We start from the raw sequence: 21,631 nt of genomic DNA, 5'->3' as shown, positions 1-21,631 counted from the left end.
ATTCACGCATGGACTTTGCTTATGCCTTCCAGATCTTTGCTTTATCATTTCAAAGTCTTATTACTTTAGAATTCTAATTTGTTGCTTTATTATTATTATTATTATTATTATTATTATTATTATTATTATTATTATTATTATTATTATTATTTCGATTTGCTGTGTTTTGTATATATATGTTGTATATATATATTCTTTTCGTTTTTATGTATTCTTTATATTAAAATTAAAAATTAGTGAATAATATGTGTCTTATTCGTCATAATCACTTATTTGTTCAATTAAATTTAAACAATATTCAACACATACTCATCATTTTTTTAATCCTTGTTATTCACCAATTTCATATAGTTTATTCATTAAATTAACACAACATGTTCATTAGGTTAACATTTAAATTTCGTATATGTGAATATATCTTATTCATGAATATTGTTCAAGATGGACCAAATAAAATTCATATTTATGTGAATAAGGACAATAATTTGCTGAATAATAACATAACACAATTTCTAATTGAGCAGATCACAATTAATATTTATTTAGTTGTTTGAACGTGATTTTATGTTTCAGATAACACCCAAACAATCAAACAATAACGGCACATTATGTAATTTACGTAGTAAGATATTCAATTCAATACGAGAGCACAATATTATATATCATCACAGATAATATAGACTAGCCAAAATAGTCAAAAGGTACATATACAGACACATGTTTCATATGTGTCGAACTACTAGCAAAAATCAAATCCATTTTTCTTATTGTGTGCAACTTGGGATCCACTCCAATGACTACGTGCAATACAACAACACAATCGTAAAAGGACTTTCGAAATTTGCCAAGAAATTACTCGTCCAAAAGTTCAGACTCAAAATTCACCCAAATATTACTCGAAATCGTAAAAGGGTTTTCGAAAAAATTCAGACAAAAGGAAAAACACCACATATTCAACAAATTTAACATCGACATTCACAAATCGACAATACAAAAAATAAAATTTCAAAGTTTAAGTGAATTCTTACTATGATCTTTTGCAGAAATCGAGAGGAAGAAGATGACTTTCAACGGCAAAAAATTAGTTTCGCTGGCATTTGAGAGAAATAAAATCCCTACTCTATTGCGTTCTACCGCCGTTTGGTGAAGTCCAAAAGATACCCAAAACTATTCAATGAATTGGAGAAGGAAAGGCAAAAAAGTTGGGATTGGTTTGATGCGCATTGATTACCATTTTTCAAGATTACTGTAGTACCCTTTTTAATTCACAGAAAATTGTTCAGCAAATTTTCGAATTTAATGTAGAATATATTGACAATTTAATATCAACCGTTATATTGATGAAAATTAACAGTCGTGATTACTTCTTTAATCTCTATCTTAAGGACTTCTCCATAGATACTAACCCTATATATATTTATGTGGTTAGAATTAACCTTTCCTTGAGTAAAATGATTATTTTAATATTTTCTTCATGTTTTTTTTTTATTAATTTCTTCATTCTCTTGTAGATTGTGTGGACGCTAATTGCCAACAGATAAAATCAGGGCTCCCAATGGCTTGGCTCAATTAAGAATATATTTAACCTCAATCCCCTGTATAATGTGTTCAACAAATGAAAGATAATTCAAAATTTATGCTAATGCTCCTAATTGAAATGAATCATCAAGTAGTTGTTGGAATGTTCTTTACATATATTTACATCAATTTGTAACTTTTTCCTTTGATCAAACTATGAATTAATATGGATGCCAAATAGGGTGCGGTTTCTCATGTGAATGTGAATTATTTTGATGGTGAATTTTTTATTTTTCTCTTGAAGTAATCCTCCAATTTGAATTTTAGGCCCTACAACCATCTATTGAACATGAAAACAACTCTGCGTCTCATAGAAGCAAGCAAGATCTAGCTACATGTGAAATATTTCAGACAATTAAGTTCAAAAAAAAATTGATAAAAAAAAAGTTCATAAATTATTTGAAAATCCGACCAAAGTTCATGATTTTTCACGTAATTAACCCTTTTATATATGGGCAGCCACATGCAAAGTTGGAGATGAATATGGCATTTATATATCCCAAATTCTCACTTAATTTTCCCTTATTATAGAAATCAAACTATTTTCCTTATTTTATTATAATTAAATCAAACACGTAAATTTAATAATTAGGGATCACGTTACTTTCTCAAATCCCAATTCCTGCCAAATAAACGGGCCACAAGAATTTTATTTAACTATTTACTTTTAGATATTCTATTGGGCTAGACAAATTAAATGGGATGAGTTGTAGAATTTGGTCTGTTTTTTTGGGCTAGCCTAGCCCGGCCCAAAATATTTATACATAAAATACAATTTTAAGCTGGGCTATGCTAGAAAAAAGGAGCCCAATTTTTTTGAACCAAAATGAACAGAAGGTGTTCGATCGATTGTGTGAACCAATACGCAATACTAGAGGAATTTATTACAGATTACTTTATTAATTAGTGTATTATTTTCCAATTTTTTTAAAAAAATTAAGATAAATGTATATTTTGTAAATTCCACAAGTAGGCATACATGTTTGGAATTTGAAGAAATGATAGTACTGAACTACTGATACGTGCTTTTAAGCCTTTATTGTGGGCTACCAAAGTTGACTGAAGTCCTAAGCTTCAAATTAATTCCTAACTAACAATTGTTTGAAAAAAAAAACTTACTATGAAATTATTTGGAAAAAAAAGTAACCCAAACTTGGACCTCATATATATTCACATTTTAGCCCAAATTTATAAATACTATAAATATATTTTAAGCCTTAATTTGATATTCCCTTGGTCCACAATTCTTGTATCCATTTCTGAATCGTGTATTTTTTTTTTAATAAAATGATTGCGTGTATTGTGAGTGGAATAAGAATTCTTATTTTATTATGAATAAAAATTTATTAAAGATAGACTGAATATATTTATTGTGGATGGACGTAGATGATAAATTGAATACATTTTTGTGAATGGAGGAAGCAACATATATCCATAGTTTAGAACATTATTTAAGTTGATATCATCCTTTAATAACAAAGGTTAAAGAAAACTAAAAGGGATAAACTAATAACAAATTATATACAAGTGTAGAATGCAAAAATAGAGAAATCAAAGAAAATAAATTTATGGTTTTCCTTTAAATGAGAGATGATAAAAGTATACGCGTTCGAATATTAAAGAGAGAAGCTTCGTCGAAGAAAAGAGGTGAAAACACAAAAGTCTAAAATGGAAATATTAATTCTAAAGTAACACTTTTTGAACGTAAAAAAATATTGTTTAGCGACAAACTTGTAAGTCTCGCCGTTAGATCTTGACTCTGACAATGAACACGATTTTAGTGCACCCCACTAACAATTTTTTAATAATTTCTTCATTTTTTCTTTAATTTCAATATGTTTTAAATTTAGTTTAATTTTAACATAAATAACTTCGACCCACTAATCCAATTAGGGAATTAATTATTTTTTTTATATATAAAATTTCAATTTTTATAGTAAATATTGATAGTGAGACGCGAATGACGGGACATAGAGTTGGGACAAAGGATCTCATCCGACATTCGACATATCCTGGCTTGCTCAATGTGAGTGAAGTAAGGGGTCTTACTTTAAATGTGGGTGAAGTTATGTATATAAATTGAAGTGACAAAATTTTTATGAATAGATCGAAAAGAAAATTATGGGAAAAAAAATTGTGGACAAAAGAAATAATTAAATATTACTCCTATTAGTATTTTTTTAAGGACACTAGCTTGACAACCGAGTAAAGAAGGGCCTACTCATGATCATAAACACGTTTACTTCGTCTCTATAAATTAGAAGAAGATCGAGAGGAATTGCCATCAAACATTCAAATCATATAACTCATCAAATTAGAAAAAGAAAAAAAAAATCTACGAAAATGGGCTCCAAATCTATTTTATTTGTTGGCCTTTTCCTAGCTATGACTGTTCTCATCTCCTCACAAATAGTAGCTGCAGAATGTAAGCATACTTTCAATAATCACAATCTTCAATTATTTAGAAATAGAGTTTTTGCTCAATTTCAATGCATTTCTTGATGTTTATATAATGAATTACCAGTGGATATAAAAAAATTCCACCGCGGGAATTCCCCTATTAACGCCGCCTTTTTAACGACAGAATTATTTCGTTGTTAATTTTCGTCCTTAGTCAATAATAATATATTGTTTTTGTAACGACGGAATTATTTCGTTGTTAATTTTCATCCTTAATCAATAATTTTTTTTTTGTAGGGAACGATATTAATCAGCGGGAACCTCCCGATACTAATAAGCCTCCGCCAACAGGAGGAGTGTGCAAGCACGGGTGTTGCGGCCGGAGCTCTCACACCGGTGGTTGCATTTGTTGCACTCGCCCCGGTCAGCAGCCTTCGACGCCTCAGAATCCTAACAACCGCCGGCCGCCGGGGGGAAAGGGCTAAGAACTAGCTAGCCAAGGAAAATAAATGTAGCTCATGACATTTTTCTATGTTTACATTTATGTATTGATACCATATGATATATATGGATAATTAAAATAATGCATGTATTGAGCATGCTGGTGGTATGTCACTACTTGTAATTTGATGTTTGATCATTTGCTAAACTTTATATGAATGTGTTCACTCACTTTGGTCTCTCTTTACAACTTATATTATATTTCATAACCTGGGTTGGGATATACAGAGAATTAAATATATTTCGTTCTGAATAAGTCAATAACTTTACCGAATAAATCACATATATAACCGTATGAATAACCAGGGGCCTTAGCCCACTGGCCACCGGGTCCTCACTTAAGTGAAGTGACCCGGGTTCGATCCCTCTTGGGAACGAATTGGTGATTGGAGATATAAGGTGGAGTTTGGTGAATGGAGAGATAAGGTGGTTCTTGGAGTGGATGGGGAACTAACTACTAACATCTAACATGACTTTGACCGATCAAAAAAAAAAAAAAAAATATATATATATATATATATATATAACCGTATGAATAGGCATTTACTGAATAAACACGCACATTTATCTGTTCGGTAAAATTGTTGACGTATTCAGTAAATTTGTTGACTTATTCTGATAGCTTTTCTCATTCTCTCTTTCTCCTCCATTAATTGATCCCTTCTCTCATAACCTATTAATTAATTGGGAGGTGCTTTCTATCACTAATTTTGGGATCGATAACTAACTAGATAAATTTTGTAGGATTCAGATTAAATAAAGGGTTAATTATAATTTATTGCCTGTTGCCCACTGGCCACCGGGTCCTCACTTAAGTGAAGTGACCCGGGTTCGATCCCTCTTGGGAGCGAATTGGAGATTGGAGATATAAGGTGTTGGAGATTGGAGATATAAGGTGGAGTTTGGTGAATGGAGAGATAAAGTGGTTCTTGGAGTGGATGGGGAACTAACTACTAACATCTAACATGACTTTGCCCGATCAAAAAAAATAATAATTTATTGCCAATTGGGCCGAGTTGCAAAAACGATATGACATTCCTACGCATTTCTCTCAAAATTCTGACTTGGAAGGGTCGAATCCAGCATGAATGTTAGATCGAATGCTTTAATGTGCGATTTGTACGTTGTCGTTCAATCGACTGCTTCGTCCGAGTCGGATTTATGAGATGTCATCAATTTCAATTTGGGCGTAATTTGAAATCATGGTAAAATTGCTAGAGTTAACGTCTGTGTATTTTTTGAGAACTTTCAAGTTCATGGAGAAAAATCAAAATCAGCCCAAATGCATGTTAGGCGGTAATAACTAATAACTCGTTAATTTATGATACTTATTCATGATTAATTTTTATATTTTAATAAAATTTATTAATTTTAATTTACAATGTATATCTGTAAAGTTTTTTTAAATATATCTATAAAGTTTATCTTGTCTCAAGTAATAATTATTCGATCAATTGTGTCTGAACTAAAGTTGTCTATACTTAATTATTCAAGTAATTTTTTTTAAAAAAATATAAGATAAATCTATATTTTGTAAATTCTGCATGATTAGGATTTGAAGGAAATGACAGGAGAATTATTTGGAAAAAACTTATTTATGAAATTATTTGAAAATAAAAAGAAAAGTTATAAACTCGGTCAAGCAATCCTTACGCTGTTGGGAATTAGACGCAACTAGCTCCCAACTACATTCTAGTGTGATGTACTCCATCTGTCCACCATAAATAACTCAAAATTTTTCGGCATGGAAATTAAGGAGAATATATAAATTAGTTAAAAGTGGTGGGACCTATATTTTTTAAGATTAATTTTTTCTATTTATGTAAACAGTCCATTTATAATGGAACGATTTAAAATGAAATACATGTCATTTTTAGTGGGACATAGAAAATAATATTTAAGATATTGATATTTTAAACGTGGTTTAACCAAACTGTCTATATTCTCAAACCCACACCTCACTGCAGAAGCTCTCTACATTTCGTAGAAGCTCTCTGCAATTGCCCACTTGTTGTGGTGATGTTCATAAAGTGCAGCCAACTTTGACTAACAAATGCAGCCAACATTCATAGCTGCTGCCATTCTTGACTAACATAAGCATATTTATTTAATTTTATTACCAATTGAGTCGAGTGTAGATTTAATTTATTTGTACGACAATTTTTTTTTTGGAAAAGCTAATTTATTTGTACTATAGAAAAGACTTGGCACTTAATTTGAGGTCTTCCCTAGTCATTCAGGAATAATGGAGTCCTTGTGGGCTCCACCTTTGGCAATTTGAGGGTCTATTATAATATTTTGTCAGCCCATGTGATATCATTTTCTGTTTTCAAAATTTTGCAATGCCCATGCCTCTGAGAAGATGCCTTGTCATTTTCCTCTAAAAAACAAATGAAAAAAAGATTTCTTGTGATTTTCCACTAAAAGTCAAAGGGTCAAAGATGGCTTGAAGTATTGACCAAATAGACTTTTTATTTAGGGGGCGTAAAATGAATTTTAAAAATAAAATAAAAGTAAAAATAAATTAAATTACTCCCAAAAAAACTTTCCTTTTTATTTACCATTACTTTTTACATCTTCAAACTATTGCCATCTTTATATCACAATGTTAAAAAAATAGTACCCCTCCGTCCTACTATAAGTGACTCAAAACTTTTCATCACAATAATTAAAGAGAATATGTAAATTAGTTGAATGTGGTACGGTCTACACCCTTAACATTCTTATTCTATATATTATTCTTAAATTAGAGACTATTGTGAGGAAATTGAAGACATTTTTTAAATTATTAAATTAGGTGGCATAAATACTACTCCATATATACATATACCCTCCCATTCGATTAACAAAACAAAATCACATGCAATTACTCCATATCTATGGATACTTCTTTCTCATTTCCTTTCACACTTAACCTCTTACTTCTAAGCATCTTCTTCTTCTTCACCCTCATCTCATCACTCGATCTCACCACAGATCAACAAGCTCTACTCGCTTTCAAAAAACGCATAACGTTAGACACAAATAATGTCCTAACCAGCAACTGGCTCACCAACACCTCCGTCTGCGGCTGGGCCGGCGTCTCGTGCGGCGCCAAACACCACCGCGTCACCGCCCTCAATCTCTCCGGCCTCGCCCTCGGCGGAACCCTCGCCCCGCATCTCGGAAACCTAACGTTCCTCCGATCCCTCGACGTCAGCTCCAACGACTTCACCGGCGCCATACCACCGGAGCTCTCGAATCTGCGGCGTCTCGAGGAGATCGACGCCCGATACAACAACCTCACCGGAGAAATTCCGGCTGGCTTCTTCACGAACATGTCTGCATTGGTCGGAATCGATCTGAGATTCAATAAGCTGTCGGGAGAGCTCCCGAGTGATCTGTGCAGAAATACTCCCAAACTCAAGAGATTGTTTCTGAGAGAGAATCAGATCTATGGGAAGATTCCGGCGAGTATTTATCGATGCACGGAGCTGGAGGATCTGCGGTTGGCCTACAACCAGTTCAGCGGCGAGATTCCAACTGAGATTGGGAATCTGACCATGCTTACCATGTTATCTATATATGCAAACTATTTCCAAGGTAATTAATTATTTAATTAAGGGTTAATTGTTTGTATTCTCAAATTTTGATTTTTAACCAATACTGTGTTAATTTTTTTAGCCGAATTGGAATTCTGGCAATATTTTATTCTATCTCAGCATCTCTAATGAAGGGATGCGAACACGTGGTGGGCAGGGGGAGCCTTTGGGTTTTTTAATAAAAAAAACAAGGGTATTTTTGTAATTTTATAAATATATTACTCTATCTATTTCATAACAAGTGTCCTAGTTTGTTTTGACACGAGGACTTAAGTGAATATAATTAAAGAATAAAAAAAAGTGGTGGTACGCACTTCTATTTTGTGAAATTGGAAATATTCCAATTTCCAATTTAAAAAATGGAAATTGGAAAAGTGGAGCCCACATTAACGATATTAACTAACCATATTTTCCAAATTCTGATAGGAAATATTCCGCCGTCTATCTTCAACATTTCCTCGTTGGAAGTGATGTATCTCTCCATCAATAATCTGTCTGGAAGCATCCCCACGAATATGGACAATTTACCCAACCTCCAACAGTTGTATCTTAGTGAAAACAGCTTAACAGGTATGCCTTTTCCTTTCATCTTCGAACAAGTGTTATTTTCAAATGAATGCCATTTTTTAGAATGCTTTATCTCATTTTTTTAGTACGCGTGTTTGAATAATTGAGCTTATAAAGTATAGAAAGAATTATGAATTAGAGAGAGAAAATCATGGTTAGAGAGAGAAAATTGAAGAGATATAAAATTATAATGGGGAGAATGGACAAATGTGGTGAAAAGTGAGAATGAGTTTGTAACATTAGATTTTCAAATCCTATGGTGGCTGATATTTACTTAGAGGTGATGAATTTTTACATGAGTTCGAATCCTAGAGGAAGCGAAAAATTTATCAATTAATTGAATACCGTTATTCAATCATTACAAGCACTTATGTTATATACTAATTTGTTTGTTATTCTCATTTCTCATGAAAAACAGTATACCATTATAATAGTATATAATGGTAATAATAAATAGTAAGAAATTTATTTTTGTAAGAAAATAGGCGCGCTGTTTAGAAACCTATTTTGCCAGAAACTTCTGAAGTATTTATAAGCTCTTAAAAACTTTATTTTAATAAGCTTATAAACTCAGCCATACGTGCTCTCTAGTGTAACTAATTGCACTAAGACAAACTGACAGGTGGCATACCAAAGGAGATTGGACATCTTACATCCTTGAGTATTCTGTATCTTTATGGAAATAATTTGACGGGTATGATTTGATCACTACTTCGTTTTCATAATAACTTTCCAATAATTTCAGCATTTTTATGAAATTTTGGAAGTAACTTTGTCAATTTCGTAATTTAATTAGGTAATATACCAAAGGAAATCGGGAACCTCACTTCACTAGTAGAGCTGAATTTTGCTATGAATAAGTTGACGGGTATGTGTGTAAACTTTTACATTGTTAGTTTATATTGCATTACATGCATATTCATAACGTCACTACATTTCTTTGTATGCTTAAATAATTCATTTATGGCTTGAACACTACAATAAAATGTTCACAAAATAATTCATAGACATCTTTTTGTGGGTAGCTATATTATTCGTGTCACAAACACTACAAAAAAAAATTCTCACTAGTGACATGCATGAGGCTTGGCAACTATTATGTGTGTCGTAAAAAAATTGTGACATCTAATGAAGTAACTAATTACTAATAGTTACACTTTCAAACGCCACTAATTAATTTTCATGACACAAATATTAGCTACCAATCCTCATCTCATTAATAAAAACTTTTTTTTTTTGTAGTGAAAAATATAAAGTGTTTTGGGCACAAAATACATTTAGATTTCATGCTATATATCATTATCTTAATTTTTCATTCTTTAAATTATATATATACATTGAATAAGAAACATAAATTCATTAACTGTAATTAAACTAATCTTTCATTGTCATATTGAAAAATATATTTGTGGATTCGCTTTACTTTTCTACTAAAAGAAGAAAAATTAGATCTAAAAAATAACAATATATTAATTCATTAAATATATTAAAAATCTATCTTCGATTTATATTAACCATGAAAAGAATCAATTTTCAAATATTTTGATATTAATTAATTACTCTATTTGTGAAATTTAATACAATTATTCAACTCTAATAATAATTTATTAATGTGAAGTTCATGGATTGTGTGTAATGCACACTCTCTGCTAAAAAAACAAATATATTTTAATCAAGCCAACGATCAATAACACGTACTACATTGTATGTTCTTTCTGGCTTTGGCTAGTCACAATAAGTATATAGATGCATGTGTGGAGTCAGGGGATTTTTTAGGATAGTAACTTATGTTGATTTGGAAATTATGACAAAAACTTTCGGATTTGTAAAAATAGGACACTAATTTTTTTAGAGTAAAATAGGACACTAATTAATAAGCGTCGTAAAAATAGGATATTTCTTGACTGATAATCGGCCGAGAATTGGTTGAAAAATGTCCAGCGGATGCAACACTTATTAATTAGTGTCCTATTTTACTCTAAAAAAAATTAGTGTCCTATTTTTACAAGTCCGAAAGTTTTTGTCCTAATTTTCAAATCAATCTAAGTTGCTGTCCTAAAAAACCCTCGAACTCTGCATGTGTGGGTGTGTGTAGCTAAACTTTGCTACACTTCTCATGGCATCACTAAACTGAAGTTTATGATAGGTATCTCATGCATGCATAAAACTCAAATTAAATTGTGCAATTACATCCAAATTTGAATTCATATATATAGTTTATGATAGGTGAATTGCCGGAAGAGCTTGGTAATCTACCAGACCTTGCGTTACTATCTGCAGCCTTCAACGATTTCTTGTTTGGTTCCATCCCTTCTTCCCTATTCACTTTATCAAATCTGCAGATACTGAATCTTCAAAGGAATCAGTTTTCCGGCCGTCTTCCTTCAAACCTCGGCCTCTCGCTTTCCGAGCTTCGTCTGTATGCCAACAGACTCACCGGCGAGATTCCGGTCTCCATCAGCAACGCTTCTCAGCTTACTGTTATTGAATTAAACAGAAACTCATTCACCGGCGCCATCCCCAATTTGGGTAATCTCAGACAGCTGCAAACCCTAGTTCTTTGGGAGAATAATTTCACATCTCCCAATCAACATCTCTCATTTCTGGATTCACTGACAAACTGTCGGAATTTGGAGAGATTGGAGATATCGAACAATCCGAATATGAATGGGAATCTCCCAGATTCAGTTGGGAATCTATCTGCATCCCTTGTCACGTTCTTAGCATCCAACTGCAGCATCAGAGGTGAGATTCCTTCCGAAATTGGAAACTTGAACACTCTGCAGACTTTGGATTTATCGATGAATCGACTCACCGGATTCATCCCCGCGACAATCGGGAAAATGGAGCAGCTCCAGAGGCTGCATCTGCATGAAAACCAACTGCAGGGAGACATCCCTCATCAGCTTTGCTTGCTTGGTAATTTGGGGTACTTGTACCTTCGTGGTAACATGCTTAGAGGTGTTGTACCTAGTTGTTTGGGTGGACTTCAGTTCCTTCTAGAAGCATCCCTTGCTTCTAACAAGCTCAACTCCACACTCCCTCCTGAGTTCTTCAACCTTAAAGCTCTCACAATCTTGGACTTATCCTCAAACAATTTAATTGGTCAAATTCCAAATCAGATTGGAAGTTTGAAAGATATCAGCTACCTAGATTTGTCTTCTAACCAGTTTTCAGGCTCAATTCCAAAATCAATTGGCAACTGCAAGAATTTAGCATACCTGTCTCTATCAAACAATATGTTGAATGGATCTATTCAGACAACAATGGGGAACTTGGAGGGTCTTCTAGGGTTATATCTATCAAACAACAGTTTGGAAGGAACAATTCCACAGTTTCTAGGAAACTTGAGGTATCTGCAGTTCTTGCATTTGAAGGGAAACCGCTTTCGCGGCATGATTCAGACTACATTTCCAAAAGGGTGTAGTCTTCAATCACTCAACTTGAATGGTAATAACTTGGAAGGAGCATTGCCTCAATCCCTCACAAATTGTGAGAGTCTGCAGGTTCTGGACATCGGAAACAACAGAATCCAAGGCCCCTTCCCGTCTTGGACGGAGAATCTTACCAACCTTCGCGTCCTCATTTTGACGTCCAACATGTTTGGTGGCATCATTTCTCCACCAGTATTTAGGTTTCCATTCCTCAACCTGCAAGTTTTCGACATATCCCATAACGGATTCACAGGCGACTTGCCTGATGAGTATCTGAGGAAGTTTAAAGCGATGATGGATGTGAAGGAAAAGAGGCTCGTGCGAGAGCAAGATAATTGGATCTCGTTTTACACGGATTCAATAACGTTAACGCTGAAAGGGTTGGAGCAGCAAGTGGTGAGGATCTTGACGGCCTTCACTACCATCGACGTGTCATCCAACAGATTCACGGGCAGGATCCCGAATTCGATAGGAGATTTGAATTCGTTGAAGTACTTGAATCTGTCTCACAACGGCCTCACGGGAGAGATTCCTGCATCATTTGGTGCGTTAACGGAGCTAGAATCTCTCGACATATCAACTAACCAGCTCAGAGGAAGAATACCGGTGGAGCTCGCGCGCCTCTCGTTCCTTTCATTCTTGAATCTTTCTTACAATGGGCTTGTCGGAGCGATCCCACATGGCCGTCAGTTCCAAACATTTTCCGCGGATTTCTTTGAAGGGAACGAAGGGCTATGTGGTTTTCCACTCAACAGAAGTTGCGGCGACACTGGTCGTGGAAGTGGTTCAACGGCGTCGGAATCGAAAGATGAGGGGATAGAGTGGGAATATGTGATTGCTGCGTTTGGTTATGTTGTGGGATTAGGAAGCATTGCGTGGACGCTTTTATGCCGGAGAAGCTTCAGAGAGAGATATTTCGAGAAAATAGAAGAGGTTGTTGATAAGATATTCTACGAGAGAGCGAGGAGAAAAAGGCATGAAAGAAGAATGAGAAGAGTAGAGATGAGGAATGAGATTAGGAGACAGCGCCGAAGTTGATGATCTATTTAAATATAGAAAACAATTCTTTATGCTATAAAAGAGATTACGTGTTTTGGTATTTATATATGTACTTTTAAATTTGTGAAATGTAGATATCTTACCTAAATCGTCATGATCAAGAAAAATAATTGAGAAAGGCGGAAGCAATTGAGAAAGGCTCCGATCACAGCTTGACCAGTTTTGACTTTAATCAAGTCCAATCTGGATATAACTAAAAGATATTTTAACTATGTCCAACTTCACAAAAATATGTCGCAAGTTTTAAGAAAAGCTAGTTGTTTATTTAATAAGCGGATAAATGGTCCAACAAATAAAATAAATAAATAGAGAGAGTTAGTGAGAGAAAATGCCACACAAATTAAAAAAAATGGTGGAATCATGAATCACAAAGGACATATTTTTGTGGACGGATGAAAATAACAAATTAAGACATTTTCATGGACGAATGAATGGGGTATTAGATATACTATAGAACAGGACAAACTAAATGGAGGATGAAAATGTAGAATTCGGCCTGATTTTTTGGCTAGCCCAACCCCAATTATCCCGACCCAAAAGTTTTATACATAAAATACATTAGCTGGACTAGGCTTAAAATAAAAAACGGCCCAAATTTTTTTGAGGCTCAAAAAGTTGATGTGAAATACTGGAGCAAATAGGTGGTTGAGTAAATTGTGCAAATTGTGCATAATATGAACGTGGTTGAGTTTCAAGATTTAGACTCGAGTGATTATTTTCTAACATTGTTGCTTTCTTTTCTTTACTAGTGAGCCCTACTCAGTGGCGGAGCCAGAAATTAATTTGGAAGAGGGCTGAACTTACACGGGGGTTCGGGGGCGATAGACCCCGATTTTTTTTTTTTTTGGACATTTCGTATATTTAAGACATTATTTTATTAAAAGACAAGCATAATAGTAATAATAAAGAACAACATTTTCATAGATTATATAATTTAAATATATAACAATTTAGTTTCAATACATTACAAATTTTTTGGGACATTCTGTATTTTTAAAATATTTTTTATTAAAAGACGAGCATAATAGTAATTATAAAGAACAACATTTTCATATACTATATAGTTTCAATATATTACAAATTAATTTCAATACATTACAAACTTTTTTTTTGTCATTTCGTACATTTTATGCATTTTTTTATTAATAGACAAGCATAATAACAATAATAACGAACAATATTTGAATAAATTATATATTTTCAATAAATTACAAGCTAGAATCAATAATAATAAAAGACAAGCATAGTAATAATAGCAAACGAATTTTTTTTGGGCATTCCATCCATTTTAGGCATTTTCTATTAAAAGACAAGCATAATAGTGATAATAATGTATATAATATTTTTATAGATTATATAGTTTTAAATAACACAATTATCCTTAAATTAATTATAAATGGCAGAATATAACAAGCTAATCAACTTTTATAAAACAAATTTCTTTTATAATATAAACATATATCTATATATATTTTATAAAAAAAAAGTCAAAATTTGGGAGGGGGCTTCAGCCCCCCCTTGGCTACGCCCCTACTACGCGTCTAGACCACGGCCACAAGTATATGAATGGCAATTTCTTCAATTCTCCACTTTTTTGATTACTAGCATGAAAAAGCGTTACCAAGATTGGCCTACTTGTGGAATATATATATAAGGTGGGAGACAACGACTTTGAAATCGCAATGCAAAACAGTGCAGATTTAAACCGACAAACACTTCTTCGCTTCCACACTTGTTTTTCTTCTTCGCTTCCTAATGGGTCTTTCAAGTGGTCGTCTCTTAATAAGAAATCGAGTGCTTATTTAAAGCCACATTCACGTACCTTAGCTGCAAGTTTGAGTTAGTTTTCACAATGCTTTCGAAGTTGTTTTTCATTTCTATACTTTCCTCCTTCATTTTCATTACTCATTCTTGTCTTGACCATCAGAAAAAGTTGTTGCTTCAACTCAAGGATGAATTGAGCTTCGACTCTTCTTTCTCAACAAAATTGGTGCGATGGAATGAAACGGATGAGTGCTGCAAGTGGCACGGTGTGGAATGTGATGCAGCTGGCTACGTCGTTAGTTTGCAGCTCGATCATGAGTCCATTTCTGGTGAAATCGCGGATTCATCGAGTCTCTTCAGACTTGTGCATCTGCAGAAGCTAAATCTAGCCTACAATAAGTTCAACAACACTCGCATTCCGAAAGGTATTCACAATCTCACCTATTTGACGCACTTGAATTTATCCAATGCTGAATTTGGTGGGCAGGTTCCACTCCAACTTTCCTTCTTGAGGAGATTGGTTTGTCTCGATATCTCGTATGAGTATCTAGGAACTCTAAGTCTTGAGTACCCAAATCTGGAGATGCTTGTCTCAAATCTAACAGGGCTTCGAGAGCTCTATCTTGATCGTGTCGGTGTTACTTCCTCTCATGAGAGGAGAAAATGGAGCCACATTATATCATCATATTTACCCAACCTCACCACATTGAGCTTGGTACGTTGTGGTTTGTCTGGCCCTTTAGCTAAGTCCTTTTGGCAACTCCATTCCCTTTCCATCCTTCGACTAGATTGGAACAATCTTGGACCAGAACTTCCAGACTTGTTCACCAATTTTCCAAGTTTGACCACTTTGTCTCTTTCTGATTGCAGTTTGAAGGGTTCGATTCCACCCACCTTTGCTAACCTAACCAACCTGATTCGTGTCGATTTGTCATATAACCGCTTCACAGGTTCACTTTCTTCTACGCTGTTTGAAGCTCTTTCCAATCTTGTTTATTTAGATTTGGGGGGTAATTCGTTCTCTGGTAACATTCCCCACTCTCTCTTTGCTCTCCCTTCATTGTTGGAACTTCGTCTTAACTTAAATGAGTTTAATGGCACTTTGCAACTTCACAAATGTCAAAACCTTGCCAATCTAACCCGACTTGATCTATCTTACAATAGATTGTCGGTAGATGTTCGCAACGTAATTAATTCAACTTCATATGGAAGTCTACAACTAAAAGAGTTAGGACTAGGTTCTTGTAACTTGTCCCATTTTCCTAATTTCATCAAATATTTGGATATGGAACAACTGGATCTCTCAGACAATCGGATTGGTGGGGAGATACCTAGTTGGATTTGGGGAACACAACTTCAGGATTTGGGCCTCTCTTTTAATCTTCTAACACATCTACAAAAGCCTTACCATATCCCTGCTTCTCTTGAATACCTATTCTTGCAGTCTAACCAGCTCAAGGGTGAGTTGCACCTGCACATTCCACCTGCGTCTCAACTCAGGTACTTGTCTCTTGCTAATAACAGTTTAAGTGGATCGATTCCAACCTCCCTTTGCAGTGCAACAAACCTTGATGATCTTTTTTTGTCTGGCAATAGATTAAGTGGTAGCATACCCCCCTGCCTACTTGAAAACATTAAAGGATTAGATCTAGGCCAAAACAGCATCAGCGGTAGCATTCCAGATAATTTTCCTATGGATTGTGAGCTACGATATTTGGATGTTAACAATAATAATTTAGGAGGGAAAATCCCAAAGTCCCTTAAAAGTTGCAAGGTGTTGAAGTTCTTGAACGTAGGGAACAATAACATCAATGACAGTTTCCCGTGCATGCTATCATCGACGTTGCGCTTTCTTGTTTTGCACTCTAACAAATTCTATGGGGAAGTAAGATGTCACAACATGAGCTGGCCAGATCTCAAAATTCTAGATATATCTTCCAATAATTTCAATGGAAATCTGGAATCAATAAACTTTTCTAGTTGGAAGACAATGATGCTACAGAGTGATGAAGCCAAGTCAGTTTTGTATTACTCAGTAAGCGTCACATTAATCATGAAAGGGATAAATTTAGAGTTTCATAAGATTTTGCCAGAGTTTGGTACCATTGATTTCTCTTGCAATAATTTCGAAGGAGAGATACCAAATGCAATCGGTGATCTTACCTCACTTCATCAGCTCAACTTCTCCCACAATGCCCTCAACGGAAGCATCCCAAACACATTTGGTCAATTGAGGAACCTCGAATCTCTCGATCTCTCTGGAAACCGACTGACGGGGCTGATACCGGTGGAGCTTGCAGGGCTCACATTTCTTCAAGTCCTGAACCTGTCCTACAATAAGCTGGTTGGAGAGATCCCAAATGGTCGTCAGTTTCAAACATTTCCAGCTGATTCCTTCAAAGGCTTGTGTGGTTTCAATCTCAACATAAGCTGCAGTGGTAGTGATGGCAGTGGTCATTTGGCGCCACAAGAAGATGAAAATGGGGAAGAGAAGAGTACTGAGATCGAGTGGGAATACGTATGTGCTGCAGTTGGATATGTTGTGGGCTTAGGAATCATTGTGTGGCTACTTTTGTTCTGCCGAAGCTTCAGAGAGAAGTACTTTGGCAAAGTAGAAGAGATGTTTGAAGATATATGCGATGCCAGAATCAGAAGAAGAAGAATGGCAAGAAGAGTAGTGAGGAATCAAGTGAGGAGACATTAGTGTTGGCATTGCTAGTTTGGTTTTTGAAGATTTATGTTGACAGTTTGGTCTGACAAAGACTTGTAATAAATAGCATGTTTTTTGTATGTTTTTATGTTAAGAGTTTGGCTTGACAATGACTTGTAATAAACATAATCTTATTGAATATATCTTTGGCATTTTTTATGTCAAATGCATTGTGTGCACTAAAATACTCTCAGCTTTGAGATGACAATCTCATTACAAAAACAGCAACAATATAAATTCTATCAACTAAAAAACTTGCGTCAGCTTACAAAAAGATGAAGCAGCTGTAAGAATTTGGTAGATTTGAAAACCAACCATCTTGCATGAAAACATTGTACAAAAACAGCAAGAACAAAAAAAGTATAATCACAAGTTTTTGAATATTGTTTGCAAGAAAACAGAACTTAGTATTTATTTCGACTACGTAGATTGTATGTGCTAGAAATGGAAGTTGTTTCTGCAATATAGTAATCTGGATCCTCCAACATCCCTACATCTTCTGGTAAATCCGCGTCGATCCATGAAGACCATTCATCATCACTCTCTTCTTGCTTTCTTTCTATTCCATTAATCTTCTCCATTATTCTCAAAAGCATCTCATGATTCAGCATTTCATAGTCTCTGCACCATTCTCAAATTTAATCAACTTTATCTCATAAAATACTCCATAGTTTATTTAATTTAATTCCACAACTAACCTGTACGTGTAGATGGAATACACAATTTGGATGGAGGCCAGAAGTAGGAACACTGATCTAGTCGACGTCCGGATCCAAGTCTGATGCTCAAAGCTCCAGTACAGCGTGCATAGCTCAATTGAGAATGAGACGCACAATGCTGCAAAGATCCGACCAATTTTGTTGAGTGGATAAGATTAATGGGAAAGAATTTGGAAATTGGTCTCACCGAGGTAAAGGCGTGGTCTAAGGTTGTAGGTTTGTTTCGTGCTCGTGAAGATGTAGATCACGAGCATCAAGAGTGAATAGATGATGACGATCTCGATTGATCTCCATTCTGTCTGCATCGCCTTTTGCAGCTTAAACAACTTGTCTAAGGTTTTCTGTATTCCTGCCTGCTTCGACTCAAAAGCTTCCTGCAAAACGAATGTATGACAAATGGAATGAATGATCTAATTACCTAAAAATGTGGCCTATAAACACCGAATTGGACCCAAATGTGGCCTAAGAACACTTAAAATAATTGGACTACTTTTGCAAGTTCGAAAAATACTGGATATAGTAGCCTTAAATAATTTTAAACTCTGAATGATCTAATTACCTGAGTTGCTAGTATTTTCTTTGAGTTCGCTGCAAGTTGATTATGTAGTCGATTCAGTTCCTCTTGACGGTTGAGCAGCTCCTCTTGCTGCCTCTTCCCGAATACGGCCAACTCTTGCAAAGCACCCCTGCATGTACACTACATCTCAATACACCAATTCTATTATCTCTATGTCTAGTTATGTGATTTGAAATGGGGAAAATTGCCGTAAAATACATAAAGTTTGGACGAATTCTGATTTTGCACACAACCTTTAAAATTTGAAATAAAATACACAAAGTTTTAAATTTTTCTGATTTAAAATTTCCCCCACTTTTTTTCTGAAAAAAGTTGTTACTACAACTGAACATAAGCTCATAACTCATAGATATAATGCATTTAATGAACTCCGCAATTCAGCAATTCAATATTAAAATAAAGCTTCGCTCGCAATCAAATCTTAATTCACAATAAAATGAAAATATATTGTAACAGTTTAAAATTTAGTGTATTTTATTTCAAATTTAAAAGGTTGTCAGTAAAATTAAAATTTTATTTTTATTTTTTCGTGAATTAATGTTTGATCGCGAGAGAAAATTTTATTTTCGTACTGAATTACAAAGTTTTAAATTTAGGGAAATTTTAAATTGGGAAAAAAGTAAGAGAAATTAAAACTTTGGCGTATTTTGCGTATTTTCTTTCAAATTTCAAAGGTTGTGTGTAAAATCAGAATTCGTTGAAACTTCATGTATTTTACGACAATTTTTCCTTTGAAATATACCTGCTTTCTTCGAGTGCCTTTGATTGAAAGGCGGTGAGCAGACGAACGCCGTTAATGGCGGTCGTCTGCCCGTTTAGAAGCAGCTTCTGATTATCCAAAGAAGTTGCTGTCAAATTCTCAATGCCATCTGCTTTGTTATGCAGACTAGTCATTCTTGAAAACATAGCATCTCCCACTCGGCCAACCTCTCTCTCGATTTCAGCTGTTTTGTCTCTTACATCGGAAATCCCGGCGCCCAAACTAGCGTAGGAATCATGAAGAATCGCCATTTCTTCATTCAGCCTCTCTCTCATCTTGGCCTGGCCTTGTATCATCTCCTCTTGAGCAGCTGCAATCTCCTTGGATTGCTCATGAACTTCCACTGTATAATCCTTGACAACGTGCAGGTTTTCTTGGAGATTTCTCGACCTTTCTTCCACCAGCTGAGTCTGCTCATCGATTGAGGCCAACGTGGCATTAACATGTTTGGAGTTTACGAGTAAAATCTCGCCACGCTCGTTGATGCTCTGTAATTTATCCTCCGCATACTCTGCGGATCTTTTCAGATCGTTCACCAACCTCTCCGTTTGATCCTTGAACGCATGAATTCTGAAAATTTTGGTTTAAAATAATTGAGAACAAATGTCCAAGAACACCAAAAACTAAAATAACATGGTCTATTTTTGCAAGTCCGAAAAATATTGGCCTATTTTTGCAAAACGCACTTACTGCAACTGATGGCAGATGGAATCAATCCGTAGAAAGTATTGCAAGAAAACATTATGAGCTTCCTTATCTAATTGGTTGAGGCAGTTTTTGGTGGGATATTTGGGGTTGCAATAAGGGAAGGGCCGGCGGCCGGAATGCTTCTGAAAGCAATCGCTGAGATCCCACGTGAGCCTGTCCTTGAAATCTTCATCGGCGGCGATCTTTGTACAGCCGCCAAATAGATTTTCGTATGCCTTCACCCAACAAGATTGTGATGCACGCATTTGGTGATTGCCGTTTTCGATTAGATTCATGGCCCATTCGTCGTTTTCGAATGAATCCAACGCAAATTCTGCTCCGCCGTGGTTGCTCACGGACGGCGGAGTTGCGGCGGTGTCGGAGGAAGACCACCAGAAGCCGCTTGCAGGGTGGAGTTGCCATGACACAATTATGACAACTGCGATTACTACTCTCAACAACTCCATTACTAAGCAATCTGTTCCAAAAGGAACTCAAGTTCAATCTATTATTCACCTGCAATAAAAAATAAGAAGCTTAATCAGGAACCAAAAAAAAAAATTGAAGAAAGCAAGATAAAAGATAAAGAGAAATTCTCTCATGCAATTCGTCGAGCAAGTGATAGGCACAACTTAAAAATTGATTTCTAGCTATCATGAAGAGTGAAGCTCACCAGAAAATACAGCCAAATAAAAAAAAAAAACAAGATGAAACTTTCTGCGATTCTTGCTTACTCTTAATATAGAGTTGGCTTTTGTCATGAATGGAAACTTTTTTTGCCGTCAATTGCTTTGAGTAAACGAAAAGCAACAAATTATTGATTCCAACCACAAAATATAAGGATAAATCTGTTGCTATAACAAGAGCTTGTGAGAATGGAAATTTGCCGCCGTGAATTGAAGGTGCTCGCGTTCACCAAGGTAAAGAATCTGCCGAAATCATGAAAGTGAAAAAAACTTCCTTACTTGGAAAAAGAATAAAAAATATTGAGTAAAGAAAAAAAAAGGTAAATATTAATTATTGATGCACGTATTTAGGTAACCTATTAACAAAAATGGGCCATAGATGTTTGTGTATGGAGACATAATTAGTTTAAATTTTATAGATTAAAGCTTTTGTATTTAAAGTGCGTGTTATCGTAAAAAGTATATTATTATTATTATTTGATAAATCAATAATATTAAATAAAAAAATTTAAAGGCCGCATCAGAGGGGACTCGAACCCAAAACCTTTAAAAATTATATTATTGTACATACAAAGATGCATCAATGAACAAGGAAAATCAATCATGGT

The 21,631-nt window shown here is 34.9% G+C and overlaps 3 protein-coding genes and 1 long non-coding RNA gene across 4 annotated transcripts; 3 read left to right on the top strand and 1 right to left on the bottom strand.

The window, feature by feature from the left end:
* Window positions 1–3,771: 3,771 nt before the first annotated feature.
* On the top strand, window positions 3,772–4,650 carry LOC131006275 (uncharacterized). Its single transcript, XR_009095443.1, has 2 exons — window positions 3,772–4,003; window positions 4,276–4,650. It is a non-coding gene; the product is annotated as an uncharacterized LOC131006275 (long non-coding RNA).
* A 2,598-nt stretch (window positions 4,651–7,248) lies between these two features.
* Window positions 7,249–13,160, top strand: LOC131006246 (receptor-like protein 34). Its single transcript, XM_057933426.1, has 5 exons — window positions 7,249–8,061; window positions 8,487–8,630; window positions 9,250–9,321; window positions 9,424–9,495; window positions 10,854–13,160. The coding sequence occupies exons 1-5, from the start codon at window positions 7,359–7,361 to the stop codon at window positions 13,097–13,099; spliced, it is 3,237 nt and encodes a 1,078-aa protein (XP_057789409.1). The 5' UTR covers window positions 7,249–7,358; the 3' UTR covers window positions 13,100–13,160.
* A 1,528-nt stretch (window positions 13,161–14,688) lies between these two features.
* On the top strand, window positions 14,689–17,760 carry LOC131006255 (receptor-like protein 7). Its single transcript, XM_057933436.1, has one exon. It carries the CDS (start codon window positions 14,973–14,975, stop codon window positions 17,586–17,588), a length of 2,616 nt encoding a protein of 871 aa, XP_057789419.1. The 5' UTR covers window positions 14,689–14,972; the 3' UTR covers window positions 17,589–17,760.
* Window positions 17,761–17,879: 119 nt separating this feature from the next.
* On the bottom strand, window positions 17,880–21,360 carry LOC131006263 (protein GAMETE EXPRESSED 1-like). Its single transcript, XM_057933447.1, has 7 exons — window positions 21,072–21,360; window positions 20,341–20,853; window positions 19,633–20,220; window positions 18,873–18,999; window positions 18,501–18,687; window positions 18,293–18,431; window positions 17,880–18,215 (listed from the first exon to the last, which is right to left on the bottom strand). Exons 2-7 carry the CDS (start codon window positions 20,802–20,804, stop codon window positions 17,999–18,001), a joined length of 1,722 nt encoding a protein of 573 aa, XP_057789430.1. The 5' UTR covers window positions 20,805–20,853; window positions 21,072–21,360; the 3' UTR covers window positions 17,880–17,998.
* Between the last annotated feature and the right edge of the window lie 271 nt (window positions 21,361–21,631).

The sequence above is a fragment of the Salvia miltiorrhiza genome, chromosome 1 (genome assembly GCF_028751815.1).
Source record: "Salvia miltiorrhiza cultivar Shanhuang (shh) chromosome 1, IMPLAD_Smil_shh, whole genome shotgun sequence".
NCBI classification, from domain to species: Eukaryota; Viridiplantae; Streptophyta; class Magnoliopsida; order Lamiales; family Lamiaceae; genus Salvia; species Salvia miltiorrhiza.
The sequence above is the reverse complement of the archived record's forward strand: the minus strand, read 5'-3'. Positions and strand labels throughout refer to the sequence as shown.